The 24,406-nt window shown below is 36.5% G+C and overlaps 1 protein-coding gene across 4 annotated transcripts in view; it reads right to left on the bottom strand.

The window, feature by feature from the left end:
* IL17REL (interleukin 17 receptor E like) overlaps positions 1–24,406 on the bottom strand; it is a 45,591-nt gene that overhangs the window by 855 nt on the left and 20,330 nt on the right. For 3 of the 4 annotated variants that reach the window (XM_027679110.1, XM_027679111.1, XM_027679109.1), the window contains 15 exons: positions 23,241–23,268; positions 17,366–17,515; positions 16,667–16,776; positions 15,726–15,840; positions 14,183–14,227; positions 13,241–13,380; positions 13,003–13,074; positions 10,802–10,856; positions 9,977–10,140; positions 7,586–7,633; positions 6,858–6,915; positions 6,388–6,533; positions 3,747–3,806; positions 2,639–2,696; positions 126–180 (listed from right to left, as the gene is read on the bottom strand). In XM_027679110.1, the coding sequence (XP_027534911.1) occupies positions 126–180; positions 2,639–2,696; positions 3,747–3,806; positions 6,388–6,533; positions 6,858–6,915; positions 7,586–7,633; positions 9,977–10,140; positions 10,802–10,856; positions 13,003–13,074; positions 13,241–13,380; positions 14,183–14,227; positions 15,726–15,840; positions 16,667–16,776; positions 17,366–17,515; positions 23,241–23,268 (1,304 nt within the window). The remainder of the gene's footprint in view (positions 1–125; positions 181–2,638; positions 2,697–3,746; positions 3,807–6,387; positions 6,534–6,857; positions 6,916–7,585; positions 7,634–9,976; positions 10,141–10,801; positions 10,857–13,002; positions 13,075–13,240; positions 13,381–14,182; positions 14,228–15,725; positions 15,841–16,666; positions 16,777–17,365; positions 17,516–23,240; positions 23,269–24,406) is intronic. The other variant, XM_027679112.1, reaches the window with a different exon arrangement.

Here is a 24,406-nt window from a genome sequence, read left to right as displayed (position 1 = left end):
AATACAAAGTTCACTCAGATATTGCTTCTGTTCCTATAGAGGGGCCAATGATATCGTTTCAAGATTAAAGATTAACAACTTTATCAACTCTCACAGATGTTTTAAACTATACATTGGATGGATACCTGTGTGTCATGGCCTTTGCTGGATTTCCATCACCATACGACTGATTGTGAAAACCTGAAGGAACAAGTTCAAATGTAGGTTGGCATTTTGTTTTCATTATGATTCATATATTTATTCTCACAGAAACTGATCTGGGTTATTGTTTCATTCAGAATAGATAAGGGTTTTGGGTTGTTTTTTTTTAATAGGTGAAATACTGTCTCAAAATGCTTAGCTTTATTAAACAGAGTCCAGAAATGTGGTCAAAGGAAACATAACATTTAAAAAGGACACAAAGTTTTGCCTCTACATCATTATTAAATGCAAAACAAACAAAAAACCTCATTATTTTCCCATTTTCATCCATTGTAGAGCAAATAAGAGTAAGCCATTCTAATTCCCAATGTACAGCTATTCTGCAATTGCAGAATAATCCATTCTACATGCCAGAAAGCTCTCCTTGAAGCTGGGAAGAGAGCACGCTTCACGATGGTTAGCTACACTGATCATTTTTTATAATTATAATTATATTATCACTGCAATCTTTGTTTTCAATAACAAAATACATTTTAATAACATCATGCCTCTTTTGGACACACTGACACTGCTTGGTATCTTTAACAGTAATACTTAGCAATGTACATTTCTATTTTACAGAGATGTATGCAGTAAATATTTTCAGTATTTCACTATGGCATTATAAGATTATTTGTCATTTGCCTTGACATTTTGTATAACCCCTATTGTCACAGATTATGGACAAATCTTAATTTCAATATTCTCTTCACCTTTATGTGAATAGTTTTTCTTAACATTTTAGATCCAAACGCAATAGCATCCCAGTGTAACAATTATCACCCTCAGTGATGTCTCTAAGAAAATTTCATCTCTTGATTTTAACAGGCTAGTGCTTAAGAAATAACTTTACTACAGAAAGTAAGCATTTTAAGAGTACAAAGGTCCTTACTAGCAATGCTGTTACTGTTACATTAAAAATCTTACATCTGACAAGAAGCTGATGACTTCTGATAAGTCTTTAAGAATGTAGTAATTACAGCAATGAGACAAACTGACCTAGTACAGTGTCCCTACCTCTGACACTGACTTGTACCATCTGCCTTAGAGGGAAGTTTTGGGAACCCTGGTCAGCTGGTAGAGATAGATTTATCCACCCACTAATGTGGACCACATTCTCCCAAAACCAAATTATGGCAGAATCCATGAACTATGAGGTTTATGTACCACAAACATAGTGATCACATATTACATTTCTGATATTCTTGGTAAGTGCACAGTTTCTTATATACTTTTTCTGAATCTCCACAAACTGTTCATCAGGAAAAAAACCTTGTGATAAAAAGGTCAACATTTAAATCAAACACTGTGTCCAAAAAGTTCTTTAGTCAGTTTTCAGTATTCCACTATTTTCATTTACTATGCAGATCCAGTCTCTCCTACTATAAGGTTTAGGGGAATTCCCAGACTGCCATCTCTGGAGCCTTTTTACATGTTTTTGTCATACTCTTTGCATTTGTTAAATGGAAAACATGAATAATGAAAATGAGTTCAGACTACATGAACCACAACACTGATTATTTAATTGATTCGCCTTGAGTGGGCTGGTTATGAGTTTTTCAGTGGAGAAGAAACTTGAACTAGCATTATACAAATGTTTACAGAGGGAACTACATTTAGACTACAAAGTTAAGCCTGCTCCTTTTTAGTATCAGGGTTCCAAATCTGAAGCTGTAGTTAACTGACAGTTGCTTTTAGACAACAGAGAAAATCTGTCATAGGAGTTACTGTGTTTACAATGAACTGGGAAGGGAGGTTGGCTGTTTGTGTGGGTTTAGGGAGAGGTGTTTTTGGCAATGCTCAGACTGAGCCTTCTCTCTGCTTGACTCCTTTCAGACTTTTTAGTTCTAAACTAGTCAATCCACTCCTGCACTCCTCGCTGTGAACCCCATAGCCTTAGTTTGCTTTGAACTCACTAACTTCTACAATGCCTTACTTTCAGGACTTGGAGATTTTGGAATATTCTGACTCCATAGGCGTATCTGAGTGTACCTCAAATCATAATAATATACTCAGGGTACTTCTGTGAGGAGGCAAGTGCTACTGTCCCATTTGCAGAGGTGGGGAACTCACAAGTAGGGCTGTGCTGCAATCACTGCAATGACAGCACTGTGTGCCTACTTGCCAAGGAGTGTTTTTAACTAGTTACATCATGTACTGACAGCAAGGTAAATATAGGTGTGGCACGTAGAACTTGGCATAGGATGGAAAATTCTCCTAGGAAGCAGAGACAGCAACCAACCACACAAATTGCCCTTGCAGTAGCTAATTAAAGCTAGTTGAGGTGTATGAGTCCATTGTCTAAAAAGGAAGCTGAGCATATCTAGCTCTCAGGCAGACATCTGCATTTAGTCAAGTGAATCCTACCTCAGTTTCCCAGTGAAAACACACTTCACTTGAGATGTTCTCTTCTACAGAATCAAGACCTAATGCTTCTTATGTTATCATGCATACTTACCACAGTAGGTATCACAGATTTGTAGTGGCACAGAATAATCTACATCTGTTCTCCAGCCCTTTTAAAAGAAAGAATTGAGGCTTATTCCCCTTTCAGCAGAACTGTTACTAAGCACTTCTGCTAACAAAATGAGATTGCTTTATTAGTTTACTCAAGTGACTGCATTTTTAATCTGGTTTTAAATAAACACGTATGGAGATTGCTGGTCTAGTGTATATTAAGTGAGTTGCAATCACTTTTACGTCTGTAAATGAAAGAACTAATTTTTTTTTTTGAGGGGGGAGAACTGTATGCTGACAGATGTCTGATTTACAAAATAAATAATTTATGGAGGAAAATATCAGTCTTGCTACCAAATTTGATTTCTCACTAGGCAAAGAAGAACAACATCTCTCATTACTCAGAAGGCTCTTGCCAGTCTCACTTTCATCTTGCTTCTTTCTTCTTAGCAGCAGAAAGTGAAGCTGACAAGGGCCTTCCAGGACAGCTGCTGGAGCCTTGCAGCTCCAGCTGTCAGTCTCTTTTCTCCTGGTGTCTCCTGAGAACCAGAACTCCAGAGAGGAATAAACCTATCAGCTTCATGCTTATCTTCTATTAATGTTGTCTGACTAAAGTTCAGCTATAGAAATAGTGTGCAAAAATGTCAGAAATAATTTGCTCAGCTCTGCTTTCAGGAGTGCTAATTCTAGCACACCGTGCACTTGCTGTGCTGTTTGCTATACGCCTCACCTTTTCTAGTTAATGTCAATTTTTGAAAAATTCATCTATGGTTTACTTGGATCTTTTGGTAGCTTGGAATTTTTTATTACAAAGAAACATATAAAGAGAGAATTAGCAATATCCTGATGATATCCCTTTATCTGCCACCGACAAAGGAGCAAGATCATGGAGAGCAACTTCTCTGTTAATTAATGTCATCTCAATGAGAGGTGGTGGCAGCATATCAAGCTATAAATAATGCTCTTTGCCAACTCCATTTGCACAGTAATCAGATTTGGCTGGAAGGAGAAAGCAGAGAGAGTACCTGCTGCTTTTCTTTTATTTTCTTTTTAAGATTTGTTTATTTGTTTATTTTGTACAGAGTACCTGGCAAAATCAAGACACTTACCTGAATACAAATTGTTGACCCGTACATTTCCTGTGGCATAGTTATTGATACAGAATCTCCCTAATGAAGAAAAAAAGTAATTGAAAAATACTATTTTCCATACCATGAAAACATATGGTGTCTCTCCAGCTATTTGCTTTGTTTGCCAATAATGCTACATGTTCTACTGTGACACAAAAATTAATGAAATGTTATTTATTTTTTGACATAGCCCCAGATCTCAGTGACCATAAGCAGCTAGTGTAGTTTTGCCAAGCACAGTGTGGGAGCACAGGGAGAGGGCTAATGTTCCTACATTTCATGGAGCATCATAAGGTGGACACCCTCTCTGTCGTGGCTGCTCACACCATGTTCACTTCACACCATCTTCACTTCTTTTCTCTGGTGTACGTGAGTTAAAGGAACGACCCTTTCTTTACAGTTCTTCTGTACTTCCCATCCCATTGTATGCAGAGAACAAGTTGAGCCTTAGGCTAAAAATGTCCTAAATTAACTGGTCTGACACTTCATATTTGATTGATTATGGTTTGTCCTCAAAATAATGTTAGTTACTCCACCAATAGTTATGAATCCTACACCACTCTCTTCAGTGTGGCAAACTCCTAAAATAATTGAGGGGAAATTAGTTGAATATGTTCTTTTTCGAGCATGACTGAACAAGGATTACTAGATAGAGAATGAACATTGGTTTCTGGGAACACAGAGGTAGGTCTTGATGAAAACTTTGTATATACTGCTCATGGAGCAGTTGAGATAGTAACTGTATGCAATTTATGTGGGGTCCCTTTCTGTCACAGTAGCAGAGGACATAACACCTTTGTACCAGAGGGAAGAAAACAGTATTTTTAAATCACAGAATCAAAGAATATGCTGAGCTGGAAGGGACATCAGTGCCCTTCATGAAACACACAATTCAATACCTAACTGTGATTTATTGGTGCTCCACCATTACCCCCTCACTTAGCAATTCACATAGGAAAGTATAAACTCCACAGATTTAATGTGAAATAAGACAGTTGAAGGGAAGTGCTGCTATATGTTCCCTGAACGTAAGTGTTGACAACTCTTTTACTGTCCAGATCACCATCTTTACCGGTAATACATCATTTCCCAAGATATCTTTTCCCATTAGGACAGACTCTTGATATCACCACTGATGCCCTCTCTGGTCTGTGTTGATTAGGATAGCTGATTTTTCCCAGGCCTTTCCCTACAATTATTCAGTTCTTGGATCTCCTAGAGGAGCAAGTTATCATCTTCCACTTTAGCATGTCCTAAGCTTTAACAGCAAAGCTGAGTTGGAACACTCTGCTTTTAACAGCTGCTCTGTTACATTCAACACTGGAGGTGCAATAAAGACCTAAACTGATTCATTAGAAAATAAATTCACCATTCAGTGTCCAACCCTTCGAGTCTAAGAAGTCTTTATTCACAGTTGCCTGGTTCTCAGCTAACTCCTGGTATGCACACCCTGCTCACGAAAAGCATCAGAAGCACTTGAAAAAGGCACAGTTGCAGTGTGTCCCTGCATATAGTGGCAAAGAAATACAGCTGGAATATATCTTAAAGAGAGGACAGGTGTAGGAGCTATGGCATGCTTGTGTCTTCTAAAGCACATCCCCCTACAGTGGGGTGAAGTCAATGGGCACAGTCAGGTGGAACAATTTGAAATCGCAACATCTGGATTTCTCAAATTTCTCAAAATCCATCATATGACGTCTCATATACCCGGTCAGGGGAGCGGACAGCAGGAGCACACACTTAGGGGTGGACATAAGACTACTGAGGAGCTGGCTGCTGAACCAGCAGGATGTCTTTCAGCATGGTGGCCCTAGTAGCTACTATGATCTATCCTGCTAATATTCTTCTATTTGAAAAATAATGCTACGGCCACTCTTCTGCTCTTTGATCTCACTTTCCAGATGTGTCTCTCAGTAGATCACAGGTCAGGCCAGCAAGGTAACTGGCAGGCAGGGTTGAAGGCCAAGGGCAAGCCACAGTGCTGCACTGAAAATGTGTGAGATATAGGTTTAGTTGTAAGAGAGGAATGAGGCTCTCATTTCATGACTAGCTGCTGCCTGAATCAGAAATCTCACCCTCCCATAATCTCTGCCCCCAGCTGTTGGAAGAACCAGTGTAGTCACACAATCAGTTGGCTCAAAAAGGTAATTTGGCTGAAAACTTAGCTTTTTTGTGTGCTGGGTTTGTTTTGGCATCTGTGAGATTTGGAGTGGCTCAAGTTCATCATAGATTGATGCCTCAAGTCTTACATTTCATGATGTGACATTTGCCAGGTCAGCTGTATCAGTGACCCATATATGAAATACTAAACAGTAACATTTGCTATATGCAAAATACAAATACCACACTACAAAAATGACATTAAAAGAATATGAAGGTTCCACTTAATAGTCACGTCCTTTGATGTGACTCATTTAACTCCAGGATCTTTATTTCTTGTTTCAGTGTGAGATGAGAATTAGAACTACATCCTTCTAAAATGTTCCAGTAATTGTTCCAATAAGTACATGCATGGGTTTATTAATGCATTCAAGTCACAGAATGATAAATGGAATAATAAATGAATACAGTTAGATATGTTTAGAAGTCTTACAGTGTTTAAGAAATAATATATACAAACCACAGAGACTGAATGGTGCATCCCAAGAGATTCACATGAGGCCATCTGCGTCCTGTTACACACAAGCACTGAGAACTGTGCTTTGGTTTGGGATGTGAAGAAAACTTGTATTTGCTCTGCAACTGCAGCAGTTCTCATTTTCCAAGCTGATATTAGGGGAAAAGACTTGCTTTTAGATGTACAAGGACCATATATTATATTCTAAATTTTTACATCTATAATAAAAGCCTTTTGTATTAGTTAAGTGCTATCAAATGATATGCAGGTAACTATTTTGATTCCCACAAGTTACTTTTTATACTGATAAACACTTGATCTACTGGGGATACTTAGAAGTAGCAAGCTGTCAAATCTCTGACTTAATTACAACTTACAGTGTTATGAATGTATCTCAACAGAGAAGGCTCACATCTATGACTGATTAAAATATTTTCCACAATATAATATTATGTAATTTTTAAAATGTTTACCTGGAAATTCTCCATGAGCAAATGGACATTTAATCCAAGTTCCTTGCTTGGTTGTAAACTGAAAGCAGAGAAATCTGTTAGGAAAACCAAATTTTCCATTTCAATCTGGGGCAAAATATTCAACTAGTGATGATCAGGGCATTCCAGAAAGTTGCAGAAGATTAATTCACAACTTTCCTGCCCTATGATATCTTCTAACCCTTAACTTAAATTAGATCCCCTAATTCTTCAGGTATTGATAGACACATATATTTTGCAGAAACTTCTGGTTCCACCAACTTAAAAGTAACCTAAAAGAAAACAATAATATGCCTGTATTAAACTTATGTGGCATTTTTTTCTCAACTAGAATGGTAAAAGATACTCCAGGAAATGTACTGATAATTTTGTGTTGATAATTTTATTTTCAAATATTTAATATGGAAAACTTTATACATTAATTTGAGTGCATTCTTCAGAATTTGCATTGACTAAGAACATTTTTTTCCTGCTTTTCTTAAGCAGAAAAAACAGAGGGCACAGTCTGACCTGTGCCCTATCTATCCTTGCTGCTGCACTTCCAAACAATCACCTCCTAATATAATCTTTCACATTTCCTTCATTCTTAGTTGCCATTCATGAGAGCTACGAAACAAAATATTGATCCTAAAGGACATCAACAGCTTTTTTTTTTCAGAGCTGATGGAAAGAAGGCAGTTAATATATGTTTTAGAAAGAAATCCTTTTACCTTCATGCAAAGTCTTGGGTGAGTGTCCACACGAGAATATTTAACCTGCTTGAAGACAGAGCACTCAGCATTAGCAAGTTTCATTAACTAGTTTCACAAAAGCAATTATTCAAAATTTTCATGGTTTGATTACTGTGAAAGGAATTAGTTTGTTTACTTTATAAACATCCCAGGAAATTAATCACATAAAATAGTCAGAAACAACCATTACTATGAATTACTGAATCATTTCCTTTTTATCTGTAACATGTACCATTTTTTACAGTCAGCCTGGCCCATTAGAGCTCAATTAATTGATTCCATGGGGCCTCCCGTGCAAAATTCTTATTACACAGTCATTTTATTTCAGTCCCTTATTTGCCACTCATCAACAACTCAGCAGAACATTTAAACATACACCCAAAAATATTCCATCATCAGTTCAGAAATCTTTCCATTTTCCATATCCCTATTCCAGAACCGTTCAATGAATTTTAGACATCCACTTGAGCCATCCACAAAATGCTGTTTTCTTGATTAACAACTCTTTACCCACCAAGGGCTTCACCATAAAAAGCCTTGTCTCATGTAAACAATTACTACACATATAAGTGATTCTCCTTTAATAAACACTGTTGCTTAAGTGACTGAGCACAACACACAGCATCATGGCCAAATGCTTCTTTCCTGTAACTTTTTTTGAGAACACAATATGTGTCCTCAGGCACATCTACAACAGGGTCACAGAAGATAGTTCTGTGGGAGTCCACTCAGACCTGGAGACAGCATAGTCATCAACAGAGAAAGGCCCACCCTCATTAGAGAGAGGAGTGATGTAGCTTTGGGGCATGAGTCAGTACATGTGCACAGTATTAGAGTGTGTGGCCATGTGTGGATTGACTGGGGGAGCTGGCCGTAGCTGAGGAATCTGCAACAGTCTCCAGGACACTACAGAGATTGTTTTCAGGGCTACAGTACAATAAATGGACCAAATTCAATATCAAACTTTTTAGAATTAATTAGAAAAAAAGTGAAATTCATTCTGTACATGAATGTTGATGATCCTTGTGGGTCCCTCACAACTCAGGATAATCTACTATTCTATGATTAATATTAATATTCATCCATTAAATGCAATGAGTAAATACTCATTCTCTGTAATAAACTAACCTTGGATTCTGATCTGGGTAACAGATATAACCATTACCAGCCAAACCTCATTTTTTTTCTTTTTTTCTTTTTCTGTCCTGCAAGCAATGAGTTGTGCTTACTGTCAGCAGATGACTAATCCCACAGGGATCACTCAGACGTGTAAAATTCAATTAATTTGTTTTTTCAAGATCAAAGCTTTGTTGAAACTCATAAAATGGTAAATCTGAACAATCACTGAACACTTGGCCAGGAGTTCCTAATCAAAAAAACATTCAACAGTCTTGAGTCAGCCCCAGCCCCCTCCCCTTTTATGTCATCATAGTAATAATAATCCAAAAGTTTCAAAAATTAAGAACTTGTATTTGATTTTATTTGCCTTTTCAGTTATTACTTCAAGTTTACTGCCTTCTCTCCACAATCAGGAAAGCTTGAAAGCTACTTTTCAAGATGAAAGCCAGAATTCTAATGAACATCATAAACCCGGAGCATTCAGCATCATGAGACTTCAGGTTGAAGTATTAAGCCATTCAAGACACATGCATTTGAAAACCCTTTTCAACTTGAGAGAAGAAGTGCTGGAAGAACTAAGGGACATAATATTTCAGCACCCACAATTTCCAGACATTGGACCAGCTTTAGGAAGGCACTTAAAAGAGACCTAAGGTGCAAAATAGTTGTGCCCTACCAAAGTACTGTTACGTGTCCATAAAGATTTAAAAGAGATTTAGCTTCATCTAATTTACATTTTAGGTGTCTAAATATTAAATATTCAAATCTAGTCTAATCACAATAGACTTTGTGGTAGTAAAAAGAAAGAGGTACCTTCAGAGAGAAATTTCTCCATCCTATTATGCCTATCTACAGATGAGAAGAGTTGTTCTCCCAATGTGTCTGTCTCCCTTAGAGGGAATGTGACATGAACAGTGTAGACTTGAACACCTATCTTTTAGGGTGCAAAGTCGGTATAGATGAATTATATCTCTACAATAAATGAAAAGCAGATCCTATTTACCCCAAAGAATTCAGCAAACATTACTAGCTGCCCAGTCATCTCCACTTTTATTTCTTAATAGTGAGTCAGTGACCATTTTGAATAAATCATGTCATTAGCATACAAGAACAGACTGTGACTATGAATAAAGTATCAGAGAAGAAGAGAGGAATTTGCAACTGTTCTTACTCCAAAGTCTATCTCTTCACATTATGCCTTTGGTGATGGCATTCAATCTCACAGTTTGAATTAGTCTGCATAGCTCTTACTTTCTCAGTAGAATTTTTTGAAGAGTTTTCTATATCTTCACAGTCGTGGTTCAACTTTGTGAATCTGCATAGGTTAACCATGACAAGCACAGGACAGGCTGGCTCCCAAGCTAGGGTTTGTGTCGATGGGTTATAAACAATATTATCCCATAGCGTCTTTGTATCTGTGCACAAAGAGGGGAATATTATTCAAGATGTATAGACATGAATCAAAACTGTTCATAAGTCTGGTACCTCTACGTGTGCTTTAAACCAAAAGGTTGGACTTAACACAGTAAAACACTTTCTCAGGTTACACTTTTTTCTATTTATCTGGTAAAACTTTCATATGTATGTAATATGACTACTCCTTTTTCAGCTGTCATCTCAGACCAAATTCTGAGACTGCTGGAATATTTTGTGTGAATAATTTCCCATTAAGCATGGGAACTCCCCTATCCAGTTAACTGTCTTTCTCACCTCCCTGCTCTATCCTTTAATTTAGGTGTCAGACACCTTCTTCAAATGTCTCCTTGAAGCCTCTTCTCACATCAGCATTTCACAGCTGACCTCAGTGGCTTTTCTTCCTTCTAGCCAGTTTGTGAGTGACTTAGAAAATGTGGAAAATTACTAGAAAGTTACATGGTGTTGACATTGGCATAAACTTGGTGAATTATTTGGTCTCAAAGTACGTTATTTAGTCTAACCACAGCAAAATAAACCAATATGATGATTTCCTTGAAGTTTTGCAATATATGATTTTCACTTTAGATTAATTTTAAATTGTGGCATACTACCGGAGCTGTTAAAAATTACTCCTACAAAAACTAATCACACAGTACTTGCCATTTGCAAAGGGGCAAAGTTGTATTCTCCTTGCATCTGGAATAGCCAGCCAACCCTACAATTCAAAAAGTGGCCATTAGTTAGAGATTCTCAGACACGTTTTTAACATTTGAGGCAGAATGTGACAGAGAACCTTTCCACCAAAGACAAGGATGCTATGTTTGTGAGAAAGCTTTGGAAGTAGTTTCTTAAAGAAATTTTGCACAAAATTTTTATGTTATTGTTCATCATTGAACTAAGGTGATCCCTTCTAACACTGTATTCCTACTATTTCTGTGCCTATATTTAGCCCAGTTTAATTTAGAAAGTCTTCCAGTTTGATTTTCATTAAGTTTCTTTCAGTTTCATTACTTTCTAGAGGTATCAAAAGACATTCAATAATCATAATATTATATCTCCTGGGTTTTGTAAAGGTAAAGGATACATCCTTAAAATCTGAGGAGTAACACTTTAACCCAATCTGCAGGTATATGTTCATGGCTGCTACTATACCCAAATTATTTCAGTTCATGTGCCAATGTTTCTGTTACTTACAGTTCCCATCTGTTTGCTCAGCAATCCTATTGTGGAATTCTCTGTATATACACTGAGAGGAATAATACCTTTCTAGTGACCTCATATCTTCAGAGTGGAATGAAAAAAATCCCTAGTCTTGGAAGAGACTTTGTGGTTCAGCTCATATATTTAGGTATGTGATTTTAGGTCCCTACAATGTACATATCTGAGTGTGACTAAAGTTCACATATTACTATTACAGTAAATATAAAAGTCTAACCAATGCAGCCAGTGGAATCTACAGTGCAGTTCAGCACATCCCAAAAGAGCCACCTACATTTGGTCAGTTAAGCACCTGACTGCACTAACTACATCTCCATTGACTTTAAGAATTTAGATACCGAATTCGAATGCTGATACCTGTCTTCAGACATCTACATTTAGATATCTTAATCCACAAGGTAAATCCTACCCCAAAATTCACTGAGGAAAGAGGTTCACATAGTATCCTTCTATCTTATCAAGATCATTTTAAACTGGTTTGTTAATTTTATTCCTTTGTATAAAGGATATTCAAAAATCTCACTTCTCAGGTTATCAGAAAAAAATCTGTAACTGTCCTTAATATATTCACTTAATGAAGTTTATCCCCCTTTATCCTTGGAGTAAGAATGGCTTTAGCTTAAAAACTCTTATTTTTCCTTGTAAGCAACCTTTACAAGGCTAATGGAAACATGTTCTTTGAATCTCCTTTGTAAGACAGCCTCTTCAATCCCCAACCATTCCAGATTTTTTATGTACATCTTCCATTTGAATTAATCTCTCTTGGGTATGGATACAAGATTTGCTTACAGGATTTCAAAGAAGACCTTGCCCATGGTTTCCTGTTAACTCGAAATAATCTAATTCACTAGACTTTTGTTCATGTTTACATCATGGGAGCATGTTAGCTTAATCATCCTGTGATGAACTATTACACCCACATCTTTTTTCCTCCGCTGTTATTTCTAAATGAGGACTCATATTTTACAGCTAGAATTCTTTTTATTAGAGCAGTGCATGAGCTTGGACTTCGTACTTCACACTTCATTGTCCTTTGGTTATGTCACATATGAAGATCCTGCAACTACCCTGATCCTGCAGTCTATTTTGACTACACCTCCAAAGTGTACCAGCAAATCTCATTACACGTTCCCACCATTTTGCCCATGTCATTGATGAAAACATTTATATTAGAATGGCTATAAGTGTGATCCTTAAATAATCTCCCTACCAGCACAGCCACATTCAAGAGGAGTTGTTGAGTTAGCCCTGCAGCCAGGTATTTTCTACCAAACTTGTCTTGTTCTCGCTCTCAGCTTCCTCAGCTTCTCTTTTAGTTTCTTATGCAATATTATATCAAATGATATGCTGATATTCAGTCAGATTAAATTTTCTTTTTTTCATTACTTATAAAAAATCAGTCAAAATAGTCTTACACAACACATTCTATAAATTAATGTAAACTGTATCCGTTTTTTTTTCTGATCACCATTTTAATTAGCATTTCCTAAAAAATCACTTCTACATTTTCAAAACCATAAGATGAAACAAGCCTCAGTCAAAAACTTGGGTTGAGAGACTTTTCCTCCTTTCTTAGCACAAATCCCTGGTAAAATTTCTTTAATCAGAAACGCAAGTATTTACCAAATTCCAGACTGTATTACCTCAATGCAAAGACAAGGGAGTAGCTGAGAATATTTCAGAGAAACTGTTTTAAAAGATTCCTTTCCTTTTATCTGAAATGAAAAAGATGGTCATGAATCCAAGACTGTAAATTACTTTTAATAAAGTTAAATGATATAGATGTAGAAGGCCATTTCCTATAACTATGACCTTAATGAGCATTGCTACCTACAAGTCACCCTCCACCAGTTCAACAAACTGCTATGAGCTTTAACTCACCACAGCAAATGCCCCTGCATCTTCACAGGTAAACCATTTGTGGCACAGGCGAACGTAATAATCTTGTTCTCGGGGAAAGTTGGATACATTCACTGTTATAAGTTTCCTTGCCCTGTCTACATTATAGTCAAACTTTCCAGCTGAAAAATAAAATTCAAGCATGAAATTATCACATCTGTTTCTTTATTAATTTATTGTTTCTATTTTTTATTTTTTTATAAAAGGTACAAAATGTATTTCATAACTTGATGGAGATGAAATTCAACATCTATAAATTCTTACCTAGGATGTTTGAAGTCATTATTTTTATATCCTGATATTCCTCAAGTTATTCTCATTTTACAAGATACAATAATTTTCCTTCAATATTACTTAGTTTTAAAATAGCATTTGCAATACTGACAGGCCAAGACACCTACGAATTTTACTTCAACTTTAGTAACTGTAATCTCACAAATACATGAAATATACACACTGATACTACTATAAAAGCTGATTAACCAAAGATTGCAATTTCATTACATAGAAAATATGTGCAACTGTGTTAGACAAATGCAGTATGCAGGGGGATTTTTTTTTATATATTCATGTGTATGCCAAAATCAGGATAGTAGTTTGGCAAATTAATTTCAATCTATTTATGATATATTTCTATAGACAAAACATAAAACCAGCAATCCAAAAGTGCACAGAAAGGACACAAATCTATTTCCAAAAGTTTAAGTACTAAATGGGTTGTAAATATCTTTATCTGCTACCTAGCATTTCCAAGTCAACACAGAGAAAATAATTTTCCAGGACATGACCTATCAGCTACATGTTAATTAGAAGTAGTGATAGTTGGAAATGCATTTTTCGCCTGCTTATTCAGGTATGAAAAAATATCATGGTGTAGGTCATCAGAAATATCTCACAGCTCTAAATTGTGTAGAATCAGCTCACCCAAACAAGCTGGAATATATTTTCCCACATCACTGTTTCTGCAGTCTGCAAAATAAAAGCCAGAAATTTATCAAGTGCTGCTTAATTCATAAAACTGTGTAAATAAACTCTCAAATTATCCAACAGCTTCTCATCAGGAAACTTATCTCTTATCCCCCTTTTTAAAGGCAGATTTATATCTGCTTCTAGATAAACAGCAAAAAAGAAAAGTACTCTTCCCACACACAGAGATTGTATCACAATATGCCTTAAGGAACTATCTCCCCAGTGTGGGGTTTCTACTGGAATGTTTAAGGCATCAGTCTAAGATATAACACTGCACCTCTTCACGTAGTACCTTACAACTGCGCATTTTTGCCATTCTGATTCCAAGCTTAGAAAGAAACACCTTATCTAGCTCCCAGGGAACTTATCAGAATTAGAATCCAGGTAACATTTTCAGAACTAACATCTGATATTTGTATCTCCAAAACTTAACTCTTGATTTAAGAACACTAAATCAGCTTTTGTTGTGCTGCCTACTGTTTTCATCTCTCCTTGCATAACTCAGTATTAGAGCAGTCCTTTGCTCTCATTTCCCAACAAAATTCTTTTCCACAGAGAAATATTTCCTATTTTCATTTGTTCACTCACCCTTGTAAAATGTCTTAAAATTGGGCTGCATAAAACTTTATTTTCCCTCCTCTTTATTCTCAAAGTACATATATGCTTCAATAGTGAATCAGGATTTATCAAGAAAATGAAAGGCTTTTTAAGCACAAAAAGGCTTTACTTCAATGAAAGTGTGAAACTGTATATAAGGGATGACATTTTACCAAGGGGCAAGGGCAAGAGCCCCCCCACTCATGTGCTCTGGAGATGGGAAGGCAGGACAAACCCAGGCACTGGATCGAACAAGGGTTCTCATGTCATTTTTTGCACTTACCTCCACTGGCCACACTGTATCTTGGTTGGACCACAGTGCTGAATATATTTTTGTATGCGCATGGCATAATTTGTAAAAGATTTGTAGGCACTTTACCCAAAAACACGGAAATTTGCTGCCTTATCATTTCCAGTAACGTGTCAACAGGCAATAGAACAATTAGTTAATGAAAGTAAGAATCAATTTCTATAGGCTTTCCTATTAAGCTTTCCTTGTCCTCTGAAACCACCCATGGCCTAACCATGCAGAGAAGCAGAGGCTCCATCTTATGATAGAGAGCACACAGGGCCGAACCCAGGGGCAGAGAAAGAGCATGTGCTGATCACAAGGAGGCCAGCTGAGACAAATACATAGTGTTATTCAGTTTTCCATGTACTTTTAGATATAAACTCTGTGTTTCATAGCAAGCTGAGACCTTTTCTTGCACACAAAAAAAAAAAAATCACTGAAATGTAGACTAAGACTGGTCTTGGCATACATGTTCTACCACCAGTTATGTCAGTGTATCCCAGAACCATGGTTTGGACTTGCTTTTGCCTTTGTGTTTTTTGGTTTGGTTTGGTTTTTTCTTTGACAAGATGTTTCTTGAAAAACATCTGATTTAAGATGTTTTCCTACCTTCAACATAGTATTCCTGACTCAGCTTGACTTCACAGTAATTTGGTACAGTTTTCATGGTCACATAGATGTGTTGTGCTACATTGACTTCAACACAATTGAATTGTACCTGTACCTGTTTAAAACATTTATAAAATCAAGTTCATGCATGACTTCCAGATACATAAAAACCATTGGTTAACAAGAGTTAAGCAAGCAATATTCTTTGTTCAGATTTATTCATATTTACAAGCAGCATTAAGCAGTCTCAGATATTGTAGCATTAAGAATGTAAAAGAAGCAGATACAGTTCAACAAAAGGATTTCAGAGTATCATCATTTCTAATCCAAGATGTTGCTATCTTCTTCACTTTTAGAAATCAAAATATCTACAAGATATCAAATAATACCAAAAGCATAGCAATACAGGTATTTAATGCTAACTGCACTTCAAAAGCAAAAAAATCTTTCATACTACCAAAAGCCCCAGCCTAGGCATTTTACAAGCATAAACACTTGCAGAATGGCGAAAAAATGTCTGTTTAAATATTTAATAACAACTTCAGCAAATTTATTCACTCCAATAACAGTTTGTGAGACAGAAAGTAATTTAGGAGACAAAAGTTGAGGTCCAGTTATAGCAGGTCATTCCCTCACTGACAGCAGTAACTATTAAATTCCATATAGATTTTCATGTTGGATATACTCTAAAATTAGACTTTGCATAGCCAGCTTCCTTTGCCAAAAGGAAGAAGTACAAAAATGGTATGGAATTTAATTTATAGGATAAAAAAGAGCACTTTGTTTTGGAGTTTCATTTGACAATGCTGAAGTACCCAGCTCATTGCATTTTTCCACAAAGTCAATAAGAGAAGAAAACAAGAGAGATACAAAATATACTTTTTTCCAAAGGCCTGTAAACATTTCAATTAAAAACAACCCTTTAAAAAAAAGTTGTCTACCTTCTTTCCATTAAGCATCTTGCTTTTTTTCCTAGTGAATCTCACATTTGTGCACTGAGACTGTTGTGTGTCCAGTGAAAGAGAACATATTTCCAGCCCACGAATATTTTCTGAAATGAGTTAGGAACAGATTTCAAAAATATAATTTAAGCATCTCTAAGAAATACAAAAAAATAAATTAAAATATACCGTATTGTAAGCTTTCCTTTGAAGTGAAAGGCACATGTTTTTTATGTCTGTTAAAACAGGGACATTATAGATAACACACATATGAGGGTAGGAGCAATGATTTGACACTGGTTGCTATAAATTAAAGCTTTAATTATGCAAATTTTTAAAATGAACCTGTTAGCTCTGAGTGAACCAACCAGGAAATATCTAAACAGTAACACAAGCATATGAATGGCAGGGTGTTAGTAAAAATAGACTATGCACAAATAGTTTGTGTGCTTTCATTTTATTTTAGTGCAGAACTGTAACTTCAGATGTATAAACTGTTTCTCTGTCTGTTGGGGCAGTAACTCATGTCTGAGTTACCAAAGCAGACCAAACTAGTGTGTGTATGTGTGTGTATGCATGTCAGAGCAAGAAAGAAAAGGGCATCAGTATGCTTGGGGCACTGGTAGAGGAAAAGTTATGTGTATTATATTGGAAGTTAAAATTCATTTGTCACAGCTCAATAAGAAAGCTGATTCCTACCATCCAGACTCAGAGTTCCTTTAATGTTTAAATGAAGAGAGCATGGGCTTCCTTGGACACATTTCATCACTGTTGATATCTTCATGCTTTTCAGTACCATAGAAGATAAAGATGCAGGAGCATCACGGCAGAAGCTGTTAAAAATGCCACCTGCAAATGCAAACATAAGAATAGAGAAACCTCATTGCACACAGGATATTTGGGTGAGACAAAGAACCACAGGTGGAGCTCCAGCTCTCCTGAAATCAGTAGGGGAGTCACCACTGATTTTGCAAAAGCCAGTACTTTACCTAAGACTTTCACATGGCTAATTTAGCTAGTTGGCTTCACTAGCAATGCAGGGGGTTGGAAAGAACTACAGTACAGATGAGGTTTGATAATAAATTTCTGGGCTTAGGGAAGTGTTAACCCGTGAGAGGCAGCAATTAGACTTCTAACAGTTAAGCAGAACACACCTAGACTAATACTGTTTTTAAATAATCAGCTCTGCTGGATTGTGGCTAAACTAATAGTTTATTTAAACTTTTTTCAAAACCACTACCTGTATATTGCGAGCATTCTCATATCTTTTAGGATTTAATTTTAGGATTTTCTGATGGTCCCAATTGCTGTTAAAATATCACTTTCACGCAAGAGGGCACCATTGCATTCCTAGTCATGGAAAAATCCCTCACACCTACAGGGTTTCCTTCTGCTTTAGACCAAAACAGCAAGAGCAGAATTAATATTATCCAGGACTTCTTCAAGGCACAGAACACAGTAATCAGTAGGCACAAAACACAGCTATGTCTCATCTTATTTCCCTATGGAAATTTAGTTACTCCAAAGCCTTAGAACATCAGTTTGCAGAGTCACCTTCTGTAGGCGAGTGTAAAAGAAAAAGGCCCCATCAGTTTGCCATATCTTTCTACTTCTCTGGCTGCCCTGTACAGAAATCAGTTATTTATTTATGAATTTAGGTTGGTACAGTGGATTTAATCCTCAATGCATTCCTTGGGCTTCTCTACTTCCATTATTTGTAGTCCCAAAAATTACAAGTTCAAGAAATTATCATAATAAATAGTCAGGGAATTAGGTTTTGTTCCTTGGCTTTGTGGTATGCAATGAAGCACACATCTTTTTAGCTGTAACTACATCACAGCAATTTTTTTAAATGTTTCTTAACCTTCTCACTTCAGTACATAGCACGAAATTTAAAAACTGCCCAAGTAAAACAAAGCATTTTATTGCACATTCTTCTTCCCCCAGTGAGAGTCTAGAAGAAGAAAAAAAATTGATTCATATTAGTCATACTGCTTAACATGCTCCTAGAAGGAGTTCAACTAGTATGGCAAAGAGAAAAGTTTGAAACAGCAGTGACACAATACTGTTCTTGCCATAAAATTCAGGATAACACTCTTAATGAAAATCATCAGGAAAGGATGCATCCTTCAATGTCTAACCAAGAACTGTAGTCAAGGGTGGATGCCCATTGACTCATAAGGAAGGCATATCCACAGTTCTCACAGAGGAAATGTAGGATATGGAGGAAGGGGAGGGACAAAGCTTATCCTTACTTATCCCTCCAACCCATCCAATGAAGAAAAGAGTGTCCAGTTGCAGCTGAAGCCCATTGTCAAGGATCAGATACTGATACTGCAGAACATGAAGACAGATTGACATAATTGTGGCACCTTGACTTGAATCTATCAGGCTTTAAGTGCCCTCACGCTTGGTATCAGGAGAAATAAGTCCTGCATGATACATATCAAAAGTCAGAAAAGACAAACACTTCATACCCGAATCTCCACTCCATTATCCTGGTTTTGTGACATTAAGCATATTTTGGAGGGAAGAGGATATGCTGATATGAACCAAGTAGACAAGAATGGGAAAACATGGACACTTCACCTCACCTGGCCGTAGGTCAGCTCTCAATTATTCAAAGAAATATTGGCAACTAGAGAAGACAAGTTATGCAAACCAAAGAAAAAACACAGATCAATCTAAGCAGTGGACTACATTGACATTTGAAGAATTTAGAAACATTTCCACAGAGTTAAGACAGCCCTAAGAAGAACAGTGCACAGCAGCCAGATGTGAATACTATATTCCATGTTCCAAGAATGGGTGGTGTAATAATCCTGAAGGTATCACAGGATGGAAAGTTATTGTACAACACCCAATCAATCCACCCACAATTAATTGGGAGGTTATTATATTGCAGAACTACCTGATAACTATTACAAATAATGGGATAAGTGAGGATTAGTTTTAGCTCTGCTCTTTGCTCAAAATATATTTTCTTGACTGAATCATAAGACATGCAGTTGTAGATACCCAGTGGTATGCAGGAGCAACACTGTCTGCTTAACTCCTTGGTTGTTGGTGTAAATTTCTTGATCTAGGCCTAAAATCTTCCCCATTCCTATGTTTGTGTAGAAATGATTTAAGGGAAAAGCATTGTACACATGTGTGTGTACATATATATATATGTATTTGTATATATATGTATATGTATATATATATTTATATACAGTCAAAGCTGAGAGTTCTTTACAAAGTATTCTTTTTGGGTGCATTTGACCATATTATTTGACCTTATTATTTTTTGGGGAGACTGTCATGACTTAATTGAATTTGGTCCATAGTTATTACTGCCTGAGGTATGGTATCATCAGATGTCAGAGGGTTGGTAATATTCTTGGAGAATTACAAGTCAATCTAGGTGCATTACTGACATGAGATCAGCACCCTTAGATGCACAAACACAGATTTAGGGACTACTGTTCTTCTGTCAGCAGAGACACTATTCTCCTTGATCACAGTTTCTATCTTCAAACTGAGAACAAATATGTGATACACTGAATAAAATGAAATTACGTTTCCACTTTCGATTTTTTCCCATTAATTTTATGATACATTTTGAGAATTGCAAAAAATTCTGCAAAACTCATTAATAATAATTTAAATGGATCATATCATGCATGAGGATATTAGCTTTGGATCAAAATAAATATGTGATATAAAGAAGACCTGACAGAAAATTATTTTCATTGTATAAATCATCACAGCATGAGACTCATTTCTGACTAATTCTTCAGTAAACTCTGTCATCTTTTAATCCCCCCTTAAGATATTTTCTTCTGGAAGACATCTCATTTTCCTTTTTGCACAAGTAGCTTTATCTATACCCCAGAAGACATAAAGATGCATCTTGCTACACAAAGCATCTGCTGAGTAAATCTTGCCTAAATTTTGTGTTTATGAATGATAGCTGTAATTAGCCCTACATGAGAGAAGGATTGTTGCTTAATAAAAGGTTCCTTAATTATGAGCACATATAAGCCCAGGCATAAAGAAACCAAGGCTTATTATTCATCATGTAGACACTTTCCTTGTATTTTTGCCATCAGCTCAACCACAGGAGATTATTTTTTTTAATCTGATGATGCAGCAATCAACCCAGAACTGTCACAACAGCAAATCACACCTTATGTACAGCTGGATAATAGAAGCCAGAGCTGAGCAATGAATACGCAATAGAAATTATTAGATGGATAATTTGAAGCCTCAGGCAAGAAGATGAAATTGGAGAGCAGGTTAAAAAAAAAAAAAAGGTAGAGAAAACCTATTAATAACAAGCCTGGCCCAACACCCAATGGAAAATCCTAACATTTTTTTTGTCTTCTATGTCTTACAAGAATTGTAAGAATCTGAACTACTTATGATACTGACAGTGCTAAATCTATGAGCATATCTAAAGCACACTAGAATTGCTTCACTGGCATATCATTCCATGACTATAAATTACAGTAGTATTTCAAACCTATTTGCATATGATTTATCATAGTATCTGCTGCATCTGTTCATTAGGATTATTCAACAAAATTCATAAACAAAGTAGATATGTTCCAAGATAACCACATGGTGCACTTCAGTTAATAAATACCAAAATTTGCTACTTGAAAGTACTTACGGCAATTATGAAATTGATTAAATTTCGACTGACAGCCTCTCTTTCACAGTGGATTGCAATGCACAGTAAATTAAAAGGGTTTTACAGTTGTATGTTCAGAAAATATTTCAGACTTTCAAGGATACTGAATAACATGCTGATATACTGTGCCAAATACATTCTCTAAAAATGTAAGACTTTTTCAAAAATTATTGATATTTTTGTAGCAATGTCAGGATATACTACACTGAATTTCAAATACTACAGTAGCTCTTATGTACTACTAATAGTCTAGAAGAACATGAGGAAGAAAGTAGTCAAAGCTATGTCGCCAAATACTACTACAAATTCTGGGAAATAAAGTCACCTTTTTGTTGCAGCTAAAACAAATGACTACTGCAAAGGTCCTCTACTATACAGTTAAGGTCTTTCAAGGTAATTTTACCTTGAATAATAAATAATAAAAAGAATTTATAATAAATAGAAAAGGAAGTAGGAAAAGGAGTATACACCCACTGTTGCACAAGTGAATTAGGATGAAGACAAAAAAATGTTTTTTTCACCACCCCTGTAAGGCTGAGTCATCCTACATGTTACCTGTATTAAAGACAACTGATAAGTCATTTTCAGGTAACACTGAAAAACCTACAACCAGCTGCATGCACATCATCTTGAAAGATAAGGATCTTAAGTTTACAAACCCTTCAGTGCCCAAAATCTATATCCAATTAAGAGAGAAATATCTCACTTATGTTTATGTGCTTCATCTGCATGTCCCTCCATTAGGGGTTGGACCAGACGACTTCCAGAGGTCCCTTCCAAACTCAACCAAACTGTGACTGTGACCTGAGCAATTCTCGCAGTCAACAGGGAGGGACAACCCCGCTCACCTCCCTCCCAGTACATAAATCACCTTGTCCTAAAACGGATGGAATGAATCATCACCTCATGGTACCTGTGAGTCTCCACTATCTAGGTCTGCATTTGTGTAATATCCAACACAGATTTTAACTCATAACCAACAGATTTACAGGTGTCCTTCCCTTTGAGACCAGGGTTAGAGGGTTTGGTTTCCTCAGACTATACTGCTCAAGGACATGAAGGCATGCTTCAGCTAGCAGAGCAAGGCTCAACACCCCTGTTTCTTCTTCTACCTTCCACGTAGTTTGTGTAACTAGTAGCTCAGATGCCTAATCCTAACAAGAGTCATTCACAATCCTTGAACCAGCCACGAAAGGTTCACTCTGCTTAGCTGTAGAAGACTAAAGACTTTTTCAGGTGGAACTTTTAACTTCCATACACGTTCTTTCTGTCCACCTCAACACAGGTCTTATAAATACCATGTGTTCAGAATAAGTGCTCATGACAACTGACATTCAACTCATGCACCAGGCCATAGCATCAGTATCTCACATGCCTGTGGCTCAGCATCACATCTTCTCCCTGTCTATGTACTCTCTGCCACATGGATTCAGAAAAGGCACTGTGGAGACAGGCAGCACTCAGAGTTGTGCCTCCAGCTAGGACTGTCCTCTCAGGGAGAACTAGGACTGTCCTCTCAAGAGGGACTGCCTGCAAGGCAGCTGCCTCATACTTCCCTGCAAATGACTGCGTGCACTGGAGAAGTGATTGCTGGAGGCTTCAGAGTTCAGGTAGTTCAAGACCCTGTATTATTACTGTAGGCAAAAATAATAAGTAGAAGCAATAAAAACATGTAATATGACTAAACAAACTCTCACAATGACCATTTGTGGTAAGGCAAATTGTAAAACAATTGTCATTACTAACCTACGTTTATCAAAACCTACCAATTTCCAACGTTTTGTACAAGAAAACTGGTGGTAAATACTTTGTCATGACAGTGATGTTATGTCACTCTGATGGTGGATTTGTTATCTTTAAAAAAAAATAATAAAAATGTGAATGACATATACTCACCGGAAAGTTTGCTTTTACAATGAATCCCCTGTAAACAGAAACAAAATATTGTAAAAGCTAGCAATAAAAATAAATATTGCTTAATCATTGCACACAAATAGAAACATATCTTAAACAGGTGATCATATTCAGATTTCACAATAGAAATAATTTTCAAGGTTAAAAAAAGATTTTCAAGTACAGTGAAAATACACATCACTACTGCATATGGCAGCCTCATATGTATGGGGACACAAGATTAGCATTATCCTCATTTTCATGTATTCCTACTGAGGTGTGTAATTGTTCTAACAAGTATAACAGTTCCATCAAATACAGACAGCAATTTATCAGGTACTGCCATTCCCACCGACCAATAGCTTATGTATTGTTTCATTAAACTTTACAATGGATTGCTTCATACCAGAGCAAAGGAACTCAGTTATTTTTTAATGGAAGATATTTAGAACAATCTTGAATATTATATGATTTTTAGAAGATCTCACTAGAAAGAAATTATTATGGTAATTGCAAATGAATTTAGAAATAAGACTTGCCTTTTTGTTTCTGAGATCTGACTCAGAAGACTGAAAATAAAATTACTCAGGCACAGTACTTATCGTCCTCAAGTGGGAAAGTGTCTTTGTAAGAGGCAAAGTGAACCTGGCACTGCTATTTTAACAAGCTTCCAGCTATCTTTGGGACAGACTACATTCATTTTCCCAGTAAAATAAACATTTAACCACACAGTAAAATACTGTAGAGTACAAAAATAACAAATCTTATTTTGACTGCTATGCATGACATTCTAAAGAAAGGCTATTGCTTAGCCAGAAAATACTGTTTCCTGCTGTTCTGGCATTCAAGTTTCTGGCATAGCCCTTATACCAGTATTTTTTTGGATACAGAATATATGTTCCCATTTTCTTTCCTTTAAAAGTAGTGTCCTGTTGACAGGGACACTTTCATCACACCCACAAAAGGAGCAGGCACCACCTTGTCTCCTCTGCTCTCAAACACAACAGCAGCTCTCAGTCCTTTTAAAGCATTTTAAGATCTTGTCGACTAGCCAACAATCTGTGAGTTTTAGAGCCAGCAAAAGTCTTCTGGTGGACACTTACAGAAGTTCTCCAATTGTATACCCACACAGGGTGGGTAAGCATTAGCACATCACAAAAATGACTATT

The sequence above is a fragment of the Neopelma chrysocephalum genome, unplaced genomic scaffold (assembly GCF_003984885.1).
Source record: "Neopelma chrysocephalum unplaced genomic scaffold, ASM398488v2 Primary Assembly neopelma1_45, whole genome shotgun sequence".
Taxonomy (NCBI): Eukaryota; Metazoa; Chordata; class Aves; order Passeriformes; family Pipridae; genus Neopelma; species Neopelma chrysocephalum.
The sequence above is the reverse complement of the archived record's forward strand: the minus strand, read 5'-3'. Positions and strand labels throughout refer to the sequence as shown.